The sequence below is a fragment of the Sturnira hondurensis genome, unplaced genomic scaffold (assembly GCF_014824575.4).
Source record: "Sturnira hondurensis isolate 20B ecotype Veracruz unplaced genomic scaffold, ASM1482457v3 Scaffold0004257, whole genome shotgun sequence".
Classification (NCBI taxonomy): Eukaryota; Metazoa; Chordata; class Mammalia; order Chiroptera; family Phyllostomidae; genus Sturnira; species Sturnira hondurensis.
Window position 1 is genome coordinate 6,056,843 of NW_028076888.1, and position 13,824 is coordinate 6,070,666.

General features: G+C 51.3%; 1 protein-coding gene across 6 annotated transcripts in view; it reads right to left on the reverse strand.

Annotated features, from left to right (window-relative positions):
* PIK3CD (phosphatidylinositol-4,5-bisphosphate 3-kinase catalytic subunit delta) overlaps positions 1 to 13,824 on the reverse strand; it is a 45,671-nt gene that overhangs the window by 9,427 nt on the left and 22,420 nt on the right. For all 6 annotated transcript variants that reach the window (XM_037045303.1, XM_037045300.1, XM_037045301.1 and 3 more), the window contains exons 3-4: positions 3,268 to 3,440; positions 71 to 299 (exon numbers count right to left, since the gene is read on the reverse strand). In XM_037045303.1, coding sequence (XP_036901198.1) covers positions 71 to 299; positions 3,268 to 3,408 — 370 coding nt within the window. In that variant the 5' untranslated portion in view covers positions 3,409 to 3,440. The remainder of the gene's footprint in view (positions 1 to 70; positions 300 to 3,267; positions 3,441 to 13,824) is intronic.

Here is a 13,824-nt window from a genome sequence, read left to right on the forward strand (position 1 = left end):
TGGGGGGTCGGGGGCTGGGCCCCAGGGGGACAAGGCATCCTGGAGCGCATGGCCCTCTCTGGCTGGGTACCTTTGCCAATGAGGAGGCTGATCTGTGAGTTGATGAGCTTCTTCACCCTGTCGCCCTCTCGGGCCACCAGGCGCAGGACCGGCAGGAAGGGCTGGATGTCACAGAGCCGCCGCTGCTCGTCCTCCAGCTCCTGCTGCTCCGCGGTCTGGTTGACGCAGGTGAACACGTAGGCCTCGGGGCCACTGAGCATGTGGAAGAGCGGCTCATACTGCGCGCGGTGCCACAGCGCCTGAGAGGACAGCCACCGGTCAGCCCCTCCAGCCTGGGAGGGCGGGGCCCGCCCTGCACAACCCCTACAGGAAGGCAATAAAGGCAAGATGCCAAGACCACCGCCCTCTCCAGACCCCTGGGGCTCTGACCATGCAGGGCACTAGGAGTGCCCCTCACCGCCCTGCTGTGAAGGGCACCAGGTATGCCCTCACACCTGGAGCTGAGTGGTGGGTCCCAGTCTCCCCTGTAGGTTATTGGGTCTGAGAGGTGGCCAGCCGGATGGGACCCTCAGGCACCCCCAGCTAATCACCCTGGGGCTCATCGCCCCAATTTGTAAACGCTGCAGCCAGTTCAGAAACATCTCACTCACCGGGGAGCCACCCAACAGGCCAGCTTCCATGCCATGGTGTCCACCACCAGTCTCGGGGAGGACCACAAGGAAAGAACAGCCTGAGTTTTCACGTGGGGCGGTGGGCAGCCATGGCCCACAGCACAAACAGCTGGCACAGGGGTGGGACCCGGGTCTAGCCACAGAGCACTCCAGGACACATGAGTGAGAGGAAAACAGCCAGAGCTGTACAACAGCAGAGGCAATTCCGACCCGTTGCATAAATCAGCAATAATAAACATTAATTACATAGATCAGGGTTCGGCGAAACACCAGGTTACCGGAAGACAGCCATGCCTCCCATTTCCATACTGTCTAAGGAAGCCTTCGCTGCACAAGGCAGAGTCGATAGTTGCAACAACGGGCAAAACTTAGAACGCCGACCCTCTGGCTGCATAAATAACATATGAAGCAACTGTAGGAGAATTGGATTGGGAGGGGAAGGCTGCTGGGACCCACGCGTTTGAAGTTTGTGCCGTGTTCGAACCTGCATAACACGCGTGTATAGCTCTGTATGCAGAAAGATAAGGTTAATCTTAAAACGCTATCTACCTAAAGTTAACAACATGAAAAAGATGTCATCATGTTAACTATGAAATAAAAGGACATAAAAGTTCATAAACAGGATTTATCACACAAAAAATACTACACTGTACAGAAAACAGAAAACAAGACAGCGAAAAGTGCTGACTGCGGTCCTCTGGCACAGCTGGGTCACCGATTGTTGTTTCCTCCTTTTTCTTAGGTTGCTAAATTCCAATGTGTCCATATTACTTTTGAAATAGAAAAAAGAAATGTAATTTTTAAAGAAATCTCCCAGAAAGAGAAGGTAAAAAAAAAAAACACAAAAACTCACGGAAGGTCCATTGTTTGTCTCTCTTTTTTCCCTCCTCCTAAGCATAGCTTTTAAAATTCGGAGCTAAGGCCTCGCACTGTGGCACGACCCATTAAATTTCGCACACTGCACGTGGAACAAGCTGGTCACTGCCAAATACCATCCAGGTGTCTAATCTCTTGACTTAGTCATTTACCCTGGAAATTATTCAACAATGTGGAGAGCAAGGCCCATAAAATGAAATTGGTCCAGTCAAGATGGCGTCAAGTCTACGAAACCCAGTGGGGTCACTCAGGTCAACTAAAACGCATGTCAGTCAGCTGTGACACCTTGGTGCAAGAGGTAAAACACCTAAGTCAGGGCAGACACCTCTGGCAAGGAGACACACCTAAGGTCCCTGCCCACGTGGTCAGCACAGCCGTGTCCGCAGAGTGGGACCACCCATGCACAGGCTCCTGGGGACATTGCATACTTGGCATCAAGGGGGCCAAGACGTTTGCTGAAAAGACCCAGAAGGGTGGAGTCCACACGCTCAAGGTATAACTGAGGCACACTCCAGACCACTGCTGAGACCGCCGAGCTCCGCACGCCCGAGTGCCGCTCTGTGCCGGTCTCCCTTGGCATTGGCTGCCGGAGGCTCTGCCCTGCTGGACTGAGCCCTCGTCTGCCCTGCTGCCCACCCAGCTCCAGAGATCCTTCCTTGCAAGATGCTGACAGCTCCCTTGCCCACTGTGCTGTCTCCCGGACCTGCAGACTGAGACTCTGGGACTCGGGTTCACTGCCCTCATTGATTGCTGTTTTGTGTGTGTGTGTGTGATTTTCTCTTGGATTGTTAGAGTGTGAGCAGGATATTCATGTGTGTTGACGTTCTACTCTGAGTGAACCTGCATTCGATAAAAGCCGAGCGAAGAGCAGAGTTACTGTGTGTGCCTTTGTCGATTCCTTGAAGCCAGGCTGCTCAGCAGGCTGCAAGCTGAGCCGTTGCCCGGCTGCCTTATAGGAAAGACTACATCACGAACCAACATTCATGCCATACAAAACCAAAAACGATTTCCAAAGATGTTTACCAGGGCAACAGCCCTAAAGACAGAAAACCAGCAAAACTCTCCGGTGACACGGATGGCGTGTGCTCACCATGAGAACGCAAGGCCACAGGGAACCCCACCCTGAGCTTGTACTTGGGGCGCGGGCACTGTACGGGGAAGCTGAATTGGGAATGCCGGCCAGACTCTGACTACAAGGGATTTTGTTTGTTTGTTTTTTTGATTTTTTAAAACTGCATTTAGAAAGGAGAGGAGAGAGAGAAAGAGAAACATCGATGTGAGAGAGAAATACAGGTTGGTCACCTTCTGCCTTCTCCTCCTTTGGGGAGCCGAGCACGAACCTGCAGCCCAGGCATGTGCCCCGATTGGGAATCAAACCAGTGACCTTTTGGTTTGCAGGACGACATCCAACCAACTGAGCCATGCCAGCCAGGTCTAACTGCAAGTTTTTATTAATTCTTGGATATTACTGATAGCACTGAAAATTCGTATCTGGGTCTCTCAACTCTGAGAAACGAGGAGTGTGAGTGAGTGTCTGTCTTGTTTTCTGTTTTCTATACAGTGTAGTATTTTGGGGGTGACAAATTCTGTTTATGAACTTTTATGTCCTTTTATTTCATAGTTAACATGATGACATCGTGTGAGAAACGAGGAGTGTGAGTGAGTGTCTGTCTTTCCAAGTTTCAAGCTCTAAGGAGCAGTTTTAAGGTCAAGATCATACCTTCTTGATGGTGCTGAGGTTGGCATTTCGGGACACAGAGAAGTTCAGATAGACCCCCGTGGGGAGCAGAAAGTCAACTGCCACGTTCTGATTCTCCTCGCTGGCCCAGAATTCCATGGGGCAGTCCACCCCCGGGGGCATCCTGGTTTTTCACTTCTCGGACACCGGTTGTCCTGAAAAGGAAGTGAAGGCAAAATGAGCCACCGCAGGTGTGTGGGGTGAGTCCCTTCAAAGGACCCTTTGGAAACAGGGTGTCAGGACCTTTGTCCTGCTGGGGTAGCTTGTGGCTCCTACTGCCCCAGGTCACTGGCTCGGCCCAGTGGCCTGTCATCACAGTGGTTACTCTGTCTGCGTCCCCCACAGCAGTGGCCCAAGTTCAAGACACCAACATATCCATTCCAGGTCACTTCCTCTCAGGCACACACACGTGGGAGACCTCTGCCATGGCCACTGACTGGTGAAGGAGCCCAACGGCAGGTCCTGCTCAGACCCCCCAGGACTGGAGAAGGACCCAAGGCTACAGTGCTCTGAAACATTCTAACCAGAAACCAGGTGGCCTAAAACTGGCTTTGAGCCGTCCAACAATTTGTTGAAACACCTCAGTCATACCAACCTCCCCACCCCTCCCCGCCAGTCTTAGCCCCGGTAAGTAACAAAGTGTTACAGACACAATTAAAGGTCCCCCCGTGTCTACCCACCCCAACTTCAGGTTACCACCACCTGCATTCTGGTTGTTTATAATATCCACCAATTTTTTAAAAATCCTTACCCAAGGATATGCTTATTGATTTGAGAGAGAGAGAGGAACACTGAGGTGAGAGGGAAACGTCGGTCGGTTGCCTCCCGCATGCACCCCAACTGGGGATCAAACCCGCAACCTACGTATACGCCTTGACCGGTTACTGAAGCCTCCACCTTCTAGCTTACCTGCCACCTTTCCGTGTACAGGACGACGCTCCAACCCACTGAGCCCCCTGGCCAGGGCTCCACGGATGTGTTTGTACTTGTATGCTACTAATATGCATCCACAAACAATTCCTAATATTTTTGCAGCTTTAAAACTTTGTATGAATAGTGAGCCTTCTGCGACTTGCTTACATACTTTAGATTTATCCATTTTGACATGTGTAGCTCCAGTTCATTCACTTTAACTGTTGTGGTATTTCACTGTGTAAATAAACCACAATTAATTTACCCCTTGTTGATGAACCTCCAGGCCTGTTTCTACTGTTTGGTTATTACAAACAGTGCTACAATGTATATTCTTGCTCATGTCTCCTGGTGTGTGAATGACAGGTGAGTGTTCTTCAGGAGAAATATAATGTGAACCTCGTGTGGAATGTCAAAGTTACCGGCAGCCATTTTTAAAAAAAGACACAGACAAAATTAACATATTTGATTTAACCTACTATATCCAAAATATAGTCATTTCGATGTTATCAATATAGAAAAATTATTAAGGAGATATTTTCCATTCTTTTTTCTGCTGCTATTTTGAAGTCTTGTGTGTATTCTGCAATTCAGACAATAGATTTCCATCTCTCAGTGGATTTCATACAACTGCCAGGTGAAAAAGAGACGCAAATTGCCCCAAATATACTTCCAAAAGTTTTCAAGTAAATGAATTCAATTCTTAAATTTAAATGAATTATATTTAAATAAAATTTTTAAAAGTTCCATTCCTTAGTCCTCCACTCCCGAGTTAGGTGGTCCTGACCAAGACATGGCTGGCTGGCTGGCGGGCGGCCACTGGGGGTGGAATGCAGCCAGACTCAGGGTGGAACTGTCAGGTCAGAGGTACAACAACTGTGGCAGGTGCAACCACAGTATCAACTTTACCAAAGTAAAGTGGCGACGCCCATTAGCAATAGCAACCCTTAATCCTCCTCTCTTGCCAACACTTGGAATTGTCAGACTCACTTGTTTATGCCAACTAGGCAGCCAGCTGGTGGTTCTTATTATTTTAATTGGCATTTCCCTGCTTTTCCAAAAAAAGGTTTGTCTTCTCCAAAGAGCCTGCTTATAAACTTCGCCCATTTTTCTGTGGAGTTACTTGTCTTTTTCTTATTAGCTTGTAGAGTTACTTTGTATACTCCAGATTGAATTATTTTGTTGAGTAAGTGAGTTGGAAATGTCTCCTAGTTCCAGTCAGCTTTTCACTTGTTGATAGTGGGGTGTTTTTTTTTGATGAGTAGAAGTTTTTACTGTTGATGCAGCAAACATTTCCCTTTATGTTTTATGATTTTTACTTTTTTTTTAATCCTCACCCAAGGACATGTTTTCATTGCTTTTAGAGAAAGAGGAAGGAGGGGAAAGGGGAGAGAGAGAAACGTGGATGTGAGAGAGAAATGTTGATTGGTTGCCTTCTCATATGCACCCCGACCAGGGACCGAACCCGCAGCCTGGGTATGTGCCCTTCCCAGGAATAGAACCCACAACCTTTTGGTCTGCGAGACGATGTTCCAACCAACCGAGCCACACCAGCCAGGGTTGATTTTTATCCTTTAGAAAAATACTTCCCTAACCTAAAATACTTTCCTCACATCCTTCTAGATTTAAATGACGTGTAAAACCAGTTGAAAGGAAATGCCGAGTGGGGGACAGACACCCCAGTGTCAGATGGGCCACGCCTCGCCCTGGGCTGCACGGAGAGCTGCTGGGAGCCACCTGGTGTGCACACCACCCACCACCACCCTGACACCGCCAGCGAGATCCCCGTCCTCTGATGGTAAAACCACATCCTACTTCGCGTTCCTCTTTCTCAGAATGGCCAGGCCGAAGGCTTTCTTTTGATTCAAAATATTGGGGCTCGTTGGGGACCCTGGAGAACCCACGTACAATCCTGCCTGTGCTTTGGCTGAGCTCGAGAAGTCAGGAGCACCCCTCCCTCCCCTGCCCCTCAGCACCACGGAAATGCAGCCTTCAACCACTCTCGTCCATCTGGAGTGCCGGGAAGCACTTGGACGTAAAAAACTTGTTCCTAAAAGGGGAAGAGACTCGGGACAGTGTGAGCAGCTCATAACCAACTGCAGACACGAGACAGGAGAAAGTGGGAACTCCTTCCCTCTCTGGGGGCCCAGGACCCAGGGTGTAGCCCCAACTACCCATGAAGTCCAGGCTTGTTGCCCTGCAGTGTGTGGGGGCCCTGAGGCCAGGTAATCTGGGGATGTTGGAATTGCTCCAAGAATGCAAACTGGCACAACCACTTTGGGGAGCCATATGACAGCATCAGCTATGCCCTATGACCCTGCAATTCCCTCCTGGGGATGCACCTAACAGACATACAAGAATGTGTACCAAAACCAAGTCTAAATGTGTCTGAAGGACCTCTACTCATCACAGCCCACACTGGAAGCATCCCAAATGCATATCAGCAGTCAAATGGAACAATAAATTGTATCCGCTCCCAATGGAATGTTATAGAGCAATCAGAGTGATCTACAAATACGCCCAACACTATAAATGAATCTCACAAACACAAAGCTGAGCAAAAGGAGTCAGGTGCAGAAGAATATGCACTCTGGAATATGCATTATTCAATTACATGGAGAACAGGCTCGGGCAGGACTAAATCTATGCTAGCAGAAGAGATAGGGCTAACCCCTAGGGGAGAGTAGTTACCCCAGAGGAAAGGGGCTTGAGAGACTTCTGGGTTCTGGAAATTGCAGCTTTCTTGATCTGGAAGCTGAAGACTTTTCACCAACTCAACACATTCTCAGCCCAAGTGGTTCAGTTGACTTTACTCCTGGCCTGAGACCCAGGCCCAGCCAATCAGAGCCCTGAATTCCCCGCCCCCCCCCCACACACACACCCTGCATGGGGATTGGACTACAAATGGGAATGGCACTTAGGCCCAGCCAATCATCGTGTGTCATCTTTACAGATTCCAGGATGTACATGTGAATGTCAAATCAGTACAATGGGTTTTGACATCTGGACTTCCTCTTGGGGTAGCAGAAAACATAGAGTAACAGCCTAGAGCCCCCCTGACCATCAGCTGCCCTTAAGGGGCGGGACCTGAGAAGGACCAACGGGAAGGGAAGGGAAGCAGAGTTCCGTGCGGAGAGTACAAGAGGACCCTGAGGGCAGTCTTTGAGTCCCTGGACCCAGCCATGCCAGAAGCTAGGCTCTGTCTCTGGACTTGTTCTATCACCAGCCAATAAATGCTCTCTGCTTCTTTTCTTTTTTAACTTAGAGCAGTTTGAGTTGGGTTTTTTGTCACTTATCGCTGGAATGATCTATTTCCATTAATGCAACAACACATTCCACTTCGGGAAGCTTCTAGTGTTTAGAAAGTTCTTTCCTTGGCCATTGACCTGTCTCCAGGAATCACCCCCATCTTTTGTTCTGCCCTTGAGACACATGGGTTGTCATCTGATGGCTCTCTGCTGGATGGTGGCCCTGGGACCGCTGACTGTTCTCCCCACAACAGGGTTTTCACACTCTTCTGGCCAAAGCCCAGCGCTCCCAGCTAACAAGATGCCCCAGATGGGGTCTGATCGGCCAGCTGCAGAAGGATGTTCTGGGCACCAAGCTCCCATTTGCTCAGCCCCAAAGGGTATCAGGCTCCCCCACCGCACCCCCAGAAAGTTTTTCTGGGGGCCATATCATTGGGCTCGCTGGCTGCCAACCTTCTCGACGCTTCTCAGAGTAAGCCAGGTTCTCCCAGCCTGTGTGGAAACACAGTTCCTCAATCTGAAGAAACTTCTGGAGGCACATGGCTTGTTGTACTCCTGCTAACTCCACCTCCCGAAATAATCGATGGTCCCGCATGACTGGATTGGGTATTTTATACATATCTCGCATCTGAGATGTATTAGTTTATTCAACTGGTATTTATTAAGCGGCAGGAATCACTTACTCTCGGGAGGGGAGACACACAGGGACACGGGAGGGAGGGTGACCACGTAGTGACGCGGCAGAGGGGCCACTCCAGGACCACTGGGTAGGGACGGGGAGGGGAGGGTGTGGATCAGATGACCTGAAGAGGTCGGCAGGAGCCAAGTCCTGCAGGGCCTTCAGAACAGGGGAGACGCCCAGCGTCCACTGTAACAGCGAAGGGCAGCCCTGGAGGTAAGTTTTAGGTGGGGAGTCACGAGACCTGGTTCGTGTCTGACCCGATGCTGCAGGCTGCGTGGGGGGGCCCGGGGAGAGGCCACATGAAGTGTCGTGGGGCGGGGAGGTGCATGCCACCGATGGAGTGGCAGCATCAGAACCCAAGAGGGGATTCAAGGGACACTTGGGCGCTTGGGCGGATCAGAGAGGGGACAGGGAGGAGGAGGTAATGGCGACAGCCAGGTTTGGGCCTGGGAGATTGCGTGGGTGGTGGAAAGTTCCTGAAGTGGAGAAGTATAAGGGAGAGACAGTTTCTGGAGGCAATAAAACAACAAGAGCCATGTTTTGCATGTACTGAACCTGAGCTGCTTATTGAACACCCCGGTGAAGACAGCCAAAGGTAAGGTCCCTTGTTTGGAGCTCAGGGGAGAGGTCCTGGGGTCACAGAGACATAATTTGGGGTTAGTAGGTGACACACAGATGTGGATCCATGAGGACAGGTGAGATGGCCTAGAAACAGAGGGCAAGGAAGGCCCGGGACCACCCCCAAGGCACTGGGGATCCTTGCTCCGAGTTGTCCAGAATCTGGACGCAGAGGTCGTCTGTCCACACCTGAACCATTAATAAAATGCCAAAAGGAAACTGGACAGGAAGGAGCCCAGTTCCTTTCACCTTCCACTTCTGGCCAGCACAGTGCGCAGAAACAGCTGTGTGAGAGCAGAGCAGAGCAGAGCAGAGCAGAGTGGGCTACGGGTCCCCGTCACGGGAGCCGCCATCCCTGTGCAAGCCGTTCTCAGTGAGACGCACTTTCCCTGGCTGAGGCTGAAGCCCAGGTTCTCCAGCTGAGAGCATCTGAGGGGCCTGACCTGAATCCTGAGCAGCCTGCATGTTCCTCCCAATCTCTCAGTGGAAGCACTCGGGGGGGCCTCCACCGCCCTCCCTGCCAGCAGCCCCAGGGGCCTGGGTGTGTTTCTGAGAAGGATGCAGTAGCCCTGAGTCACAGGCACTCCCCCCAGACGGGGGACGAGGCTGCAGCCCATCTGCAGTCCCCTGGGCTGGCAGACCCGCTGGCCAGTGGCTTGTCCAAAGCTCAGAACTGCTAAAGAAACCCTCTCGTCCCTTTGGAAACGCCGCAGGCCCGGGGCTCTGTGGTGGCGTCTCCCGAGTCCAGCGGCCAATGTGGCTGATACCGGCACAGGGGGGCTGCTGGCCAACCTTTGTCAACGCAGAGACGGGTTTCTGGTGCCCCAGTCACATGTCCTGGGGAACAGCTTACCAAGGGAACACATGAGTCACATACTCAGCAGGCTCCGAGCAGGGGACAGGCGGCAGGGAAAGGGGAAGGGTGCGCTGCTGACTTTCCTGAGGACGCCCTCGGCAAGTCCTGCCACGTGCCTCCAGAAGTTACTCCAGGGCTAGGATGTAAAGCCCCCCCTCCCTGCTGCCCCCTCCATCATTCCTATGCATGTCTGTAGAGGGATGCTCATTGGTCCTGGGACAATACGTCTGCCCAATGCCTGAAAGTGACAACTCCAAAAGCCCAAAAGAAGGAGCCTGAGAAACTTCTAGAAGGGGGCCATACACATAGTCCAAGTATGTACCATACACACAGGCTGGGAGGACACAAGACCAGCAGCCATCGTGACAAGAGACAGGGACCATGGTGCTGTATTGGGCCTCCTGACCTGGGTTTATTTTCAGGTACTTCTCAGCCTCAAACAGTCCTTCTAACCAAGTGTTCTGTGTCCCCGGCCGCCTCCTACGGAGAACGAACGGGACACTCCTCCGATGGCCCAACTCACGTGACAACAGGATCCAAAGTGGGCGCTTCAGAAACAGAGTCGAAGGTGGCTTGCCAGCGCACCCACTTCCCAGTGGGGCTCCTGCACCTGCACCCCAAGAAGCATTCTAGAAACCAACCCCCTGCTCTGGCTGCCAGGAAAAGCCCAGAGACCCTGCAACCCTCAGAGCCACCTTGAGACCCTGGGGGCAAAGAACATGAAGGGGCCCCTGGCTGTCCCAGAGGCTGCGGGCCCCGAGTCCCGGTCGTTTGTTCATCCATCCACTCAGCAAACACTGACCTGAGCATCAGGAAAGATGCCGGCCCCATCCCTACTCTCATGGAGTTTCGAGTCCAACAGGGGTTTTCAGAAAGTGGAAAAGGATGATGAACACACTGGGCGATTTTGGAGAGTGAAAGGGCTGGGGTGTGAGAACAGCGAGCTGGCAGGGAGGGACCCCCATCCCCCCCAGTCACTCAAGGGCCACAAGGGAGATCACACTGGAGCCAAGGCCTCTATGAGGAGAAAGATCCTATAAAGCTGACACAGGGTTCCAGGCAGCTGGAATGCGAATTGCTAAGGCCCTGAGACCAGGGAAGCAGAATCAAGACTGGGGGGTTTCGGGGACGGCGAGGAGGTCACAGGGAGGAGCAGGTGTTGCTGTCACTGAGGTGGGAATTCCTCGGAACGTGTTAAGCAGGAGGTGGACACAGCCTGACCATAAACTTGACACAGAAGACGCTCCCGCTGCTATGCGGAAAATGGGAGGGAGGGCGGCAGGAATGGGAGTGGGAAAGGCAGGACAGAAGAAGGGTAGGGGGGTGGGGAGCGAAGGGGGAGAACACAACAGGGAGCCAGAGCCGGAGCCGGAGCCAGACCAGAGCCAGAGCCGGAGCCGGAGCCGGAGCCAGACCAGAGCCAGAGCCGGAGCTGGAGCCAGCTCTGCCTTGGCCCCTCGGGCTCCTATCTACCCACATCTGCCTTCCTGCTGGCTTTTCAAATTTTTTTCTTCTTTTCAAAAGTTTTACTCTCCCCCACTTTAAATGTGTCTCTCAAGGCCACAGTTTTCAATAGGACAGTAACTTTTCTTTTTAATTTTAAGGACAGTAACTTCTAGATTGAATATTTAAAAAGGAAAAGGGATCTCCAGTGGGCGGGGGGACCAAGACAGACGTCAGAGGTGAGAGGTGTGGGTCTCTGGAAAGTCTGTTCTATAGGGGTGGTAGTTATGGGGGGGTGGTCTCTGACTGCGGCTGCTCTCGGGAACAGCGGGCAGACCACCCTGCCCAAACGGCTGTCCCAGCACTCCCCTCCGACGTTCAGTTCGTGGCCCACCCGAGTGGAGCCCCTGGAACATCAAAATCAATAGCGAAACCCATGGTCTCATGTCTGGTAATTTGGGCAATAAGGAGCGGTCATAAAGAAGCAATTCAAAATGTTTAAAAAACAGCTACATGCACCAAGATAGTCCATGCGGTATTGTTTGTCAAACTGGTAAATCTAAAACAACACGGAAACGGTTGAGTCAATGAGCGCACATTAACTGTCACCCAACGACATTTTTTCTCCTGTTGTTTTTAGAGAGAGAGGAAGGGAGAGAGAGAAACATCAATCCGGTCCTGGGACAGGGGATCGAACCCACAACCCTTCGGTCATGAGGGGACGCTCCGACCCACTGAGCTGCACTGGCCAGGGCTGGCCACACGTTAACTTGAAGAGCGAACACGGTCACTACATGGATGCCCATGCGCACGGTGCGGCACTGCAAACACTCCCTCGTGGAGCGTCACCAACACGCACATACACTGTCACGGCAACATGCCTGTGGGCCACGCACTTCGGGAAGTACGGAGGACACGGAAACGGTGGTACCACGGGTGCCTACGGGTGCCACAATAAGGACATTTAAGCTTTACTATCTATGGAAATTATTCAACCAGATTGATTTTTAAAATCACTTAAAACTAAAGTGCTAGCAGCGAAAAAAAGTCTCCTGACCCCCACAGGCAAATACACTACCTTCAACTTTAGTTGTTTCTTTGGGTATTTATCTCTACATTTCTAAATTATAGGTTTATGCTGATATTTCTGGATTTTCAGCTTTGAACTTACCATAGGAGGTGGGCGGGGCTTCCTGACATCCACGTGCACATCCCCTCCCCCAGCTTCTGAATGCAGCCAGGGGTCATTGTTCACTCATCAAACGTTGGCACTTACGTTATTATGACTATGTAAATATTGTTCAACGCTAGGCCACATAGTATATTGGGATTTCCTTTCTTTTCTTTTTTTCCTTTTTTTTTAAGATTTTATTTATTTATCTTAGAGGGGAAGGAAAGGAGAGAGAGAGAGAGAAGCGTCAATGTATGGTTGCCTCTCATTCGTCCCCTGCTGGGAGCCGGGAACTGGCCTGCAACCCAGGCATGTGCCCTGACTGGGAATCGAACCGCGATCGTGTGGTTCGCAGGCCCGTCCTTTCTTTTCTTGTTCAACACTCTATTATTCCTGTAGTTGACAGTTGCTTCACTTTTCATATTCTTGTTTTTCTGTGTCCGAATGTGTAATTCCTCCCCAAACTCTCCACCAGAACTCCAGAACTCCCCCGGATGCGGCAGGGACAGCAGATAACCTGGTGGCTCCATCTTTTCCCTTGAAGCTGCTTCCCCAGGGCCCTCAATCATCCTCCCCAAGTGGGGCTGCCTGCTCTCAGACCAGCCACACGGCTACAGTAGCGGGACATCCCTCCGCCATCTTGCCTGTCACCATCTCTCCACCAGGCAGGGTGCTTGGCTGCGATAGAAGAGGCCACCTCTCGCTGGTTAAGCAGGAAGAAGCTGATGGAGTACGACATTTGCTGCACTGTGAGGAGTTCACAGGTCTGTTGGAGAGTTTGAGGAAGGATGAGTGATTACAAAGCAAATAAAAGGCTGAAGCCACTGTCAAGTCCGGGAAAAACAGAAAGTTGGCTAAGAAAGGAAACGTAACTGTGGTCCACTATGTGGACTCTATAGATCTGATGGTGAGACGGCTTCTATCGCCACTTGGTACTGGGCGTCGGTTCATACCTCTGCTGCTTCTGTGTCGAGACCTTGACCTTGCAGCCCGTCACTGCTGCATGGGTATAGTCCACCATCACCTCTCTCTTCTCTGTCAAAAACATGACATCCGTGCAGCTCACACACGGAGCCCAGGTCACAGGTCCCGGCTACAGGGAGACTCGGAAGTGAGTGCTTTTCAGTTCCTCTGGTGGGGTAGGTGTGTGTTTCTCTTCTCTCCCCACTCCCCAGACTCAAAGTAAAGTAACAGCTGAAAGACAGAGAGCTGTCTGGCAACTGAGCCAAATGAGAACAAGAGACAACCGCGCATTGGACCACTTGTTCCTCTTTCTCGGGTTATTTTCTCATTTTAGCGGAGCGCACCCTCCCAGTATCTTCCTTGAAAGGAGATACAAAGAAAGGAGGGTGGGTCTGGGAAATTCATGTCTAAAAAATATCTTTATGCTATAACTTTGCCTGAATGACCAGTACAGAATTCTGAGTTGGGAATTGACTTCCCGTGGAGATTTGAGAGTGGCTCCGTCGTCCTGCGGCCTCCAGCACCGCTTTTGCAGAGACCAGCGCGTCCTGTTCTCCGATCTCCTGTATGAGGTCTCTTTGTTGGCTCTTTGTAACTTTTCTCTATCTCTAGAGGGTTAAAAGTTCATGATGATGTCCCGTAGTAC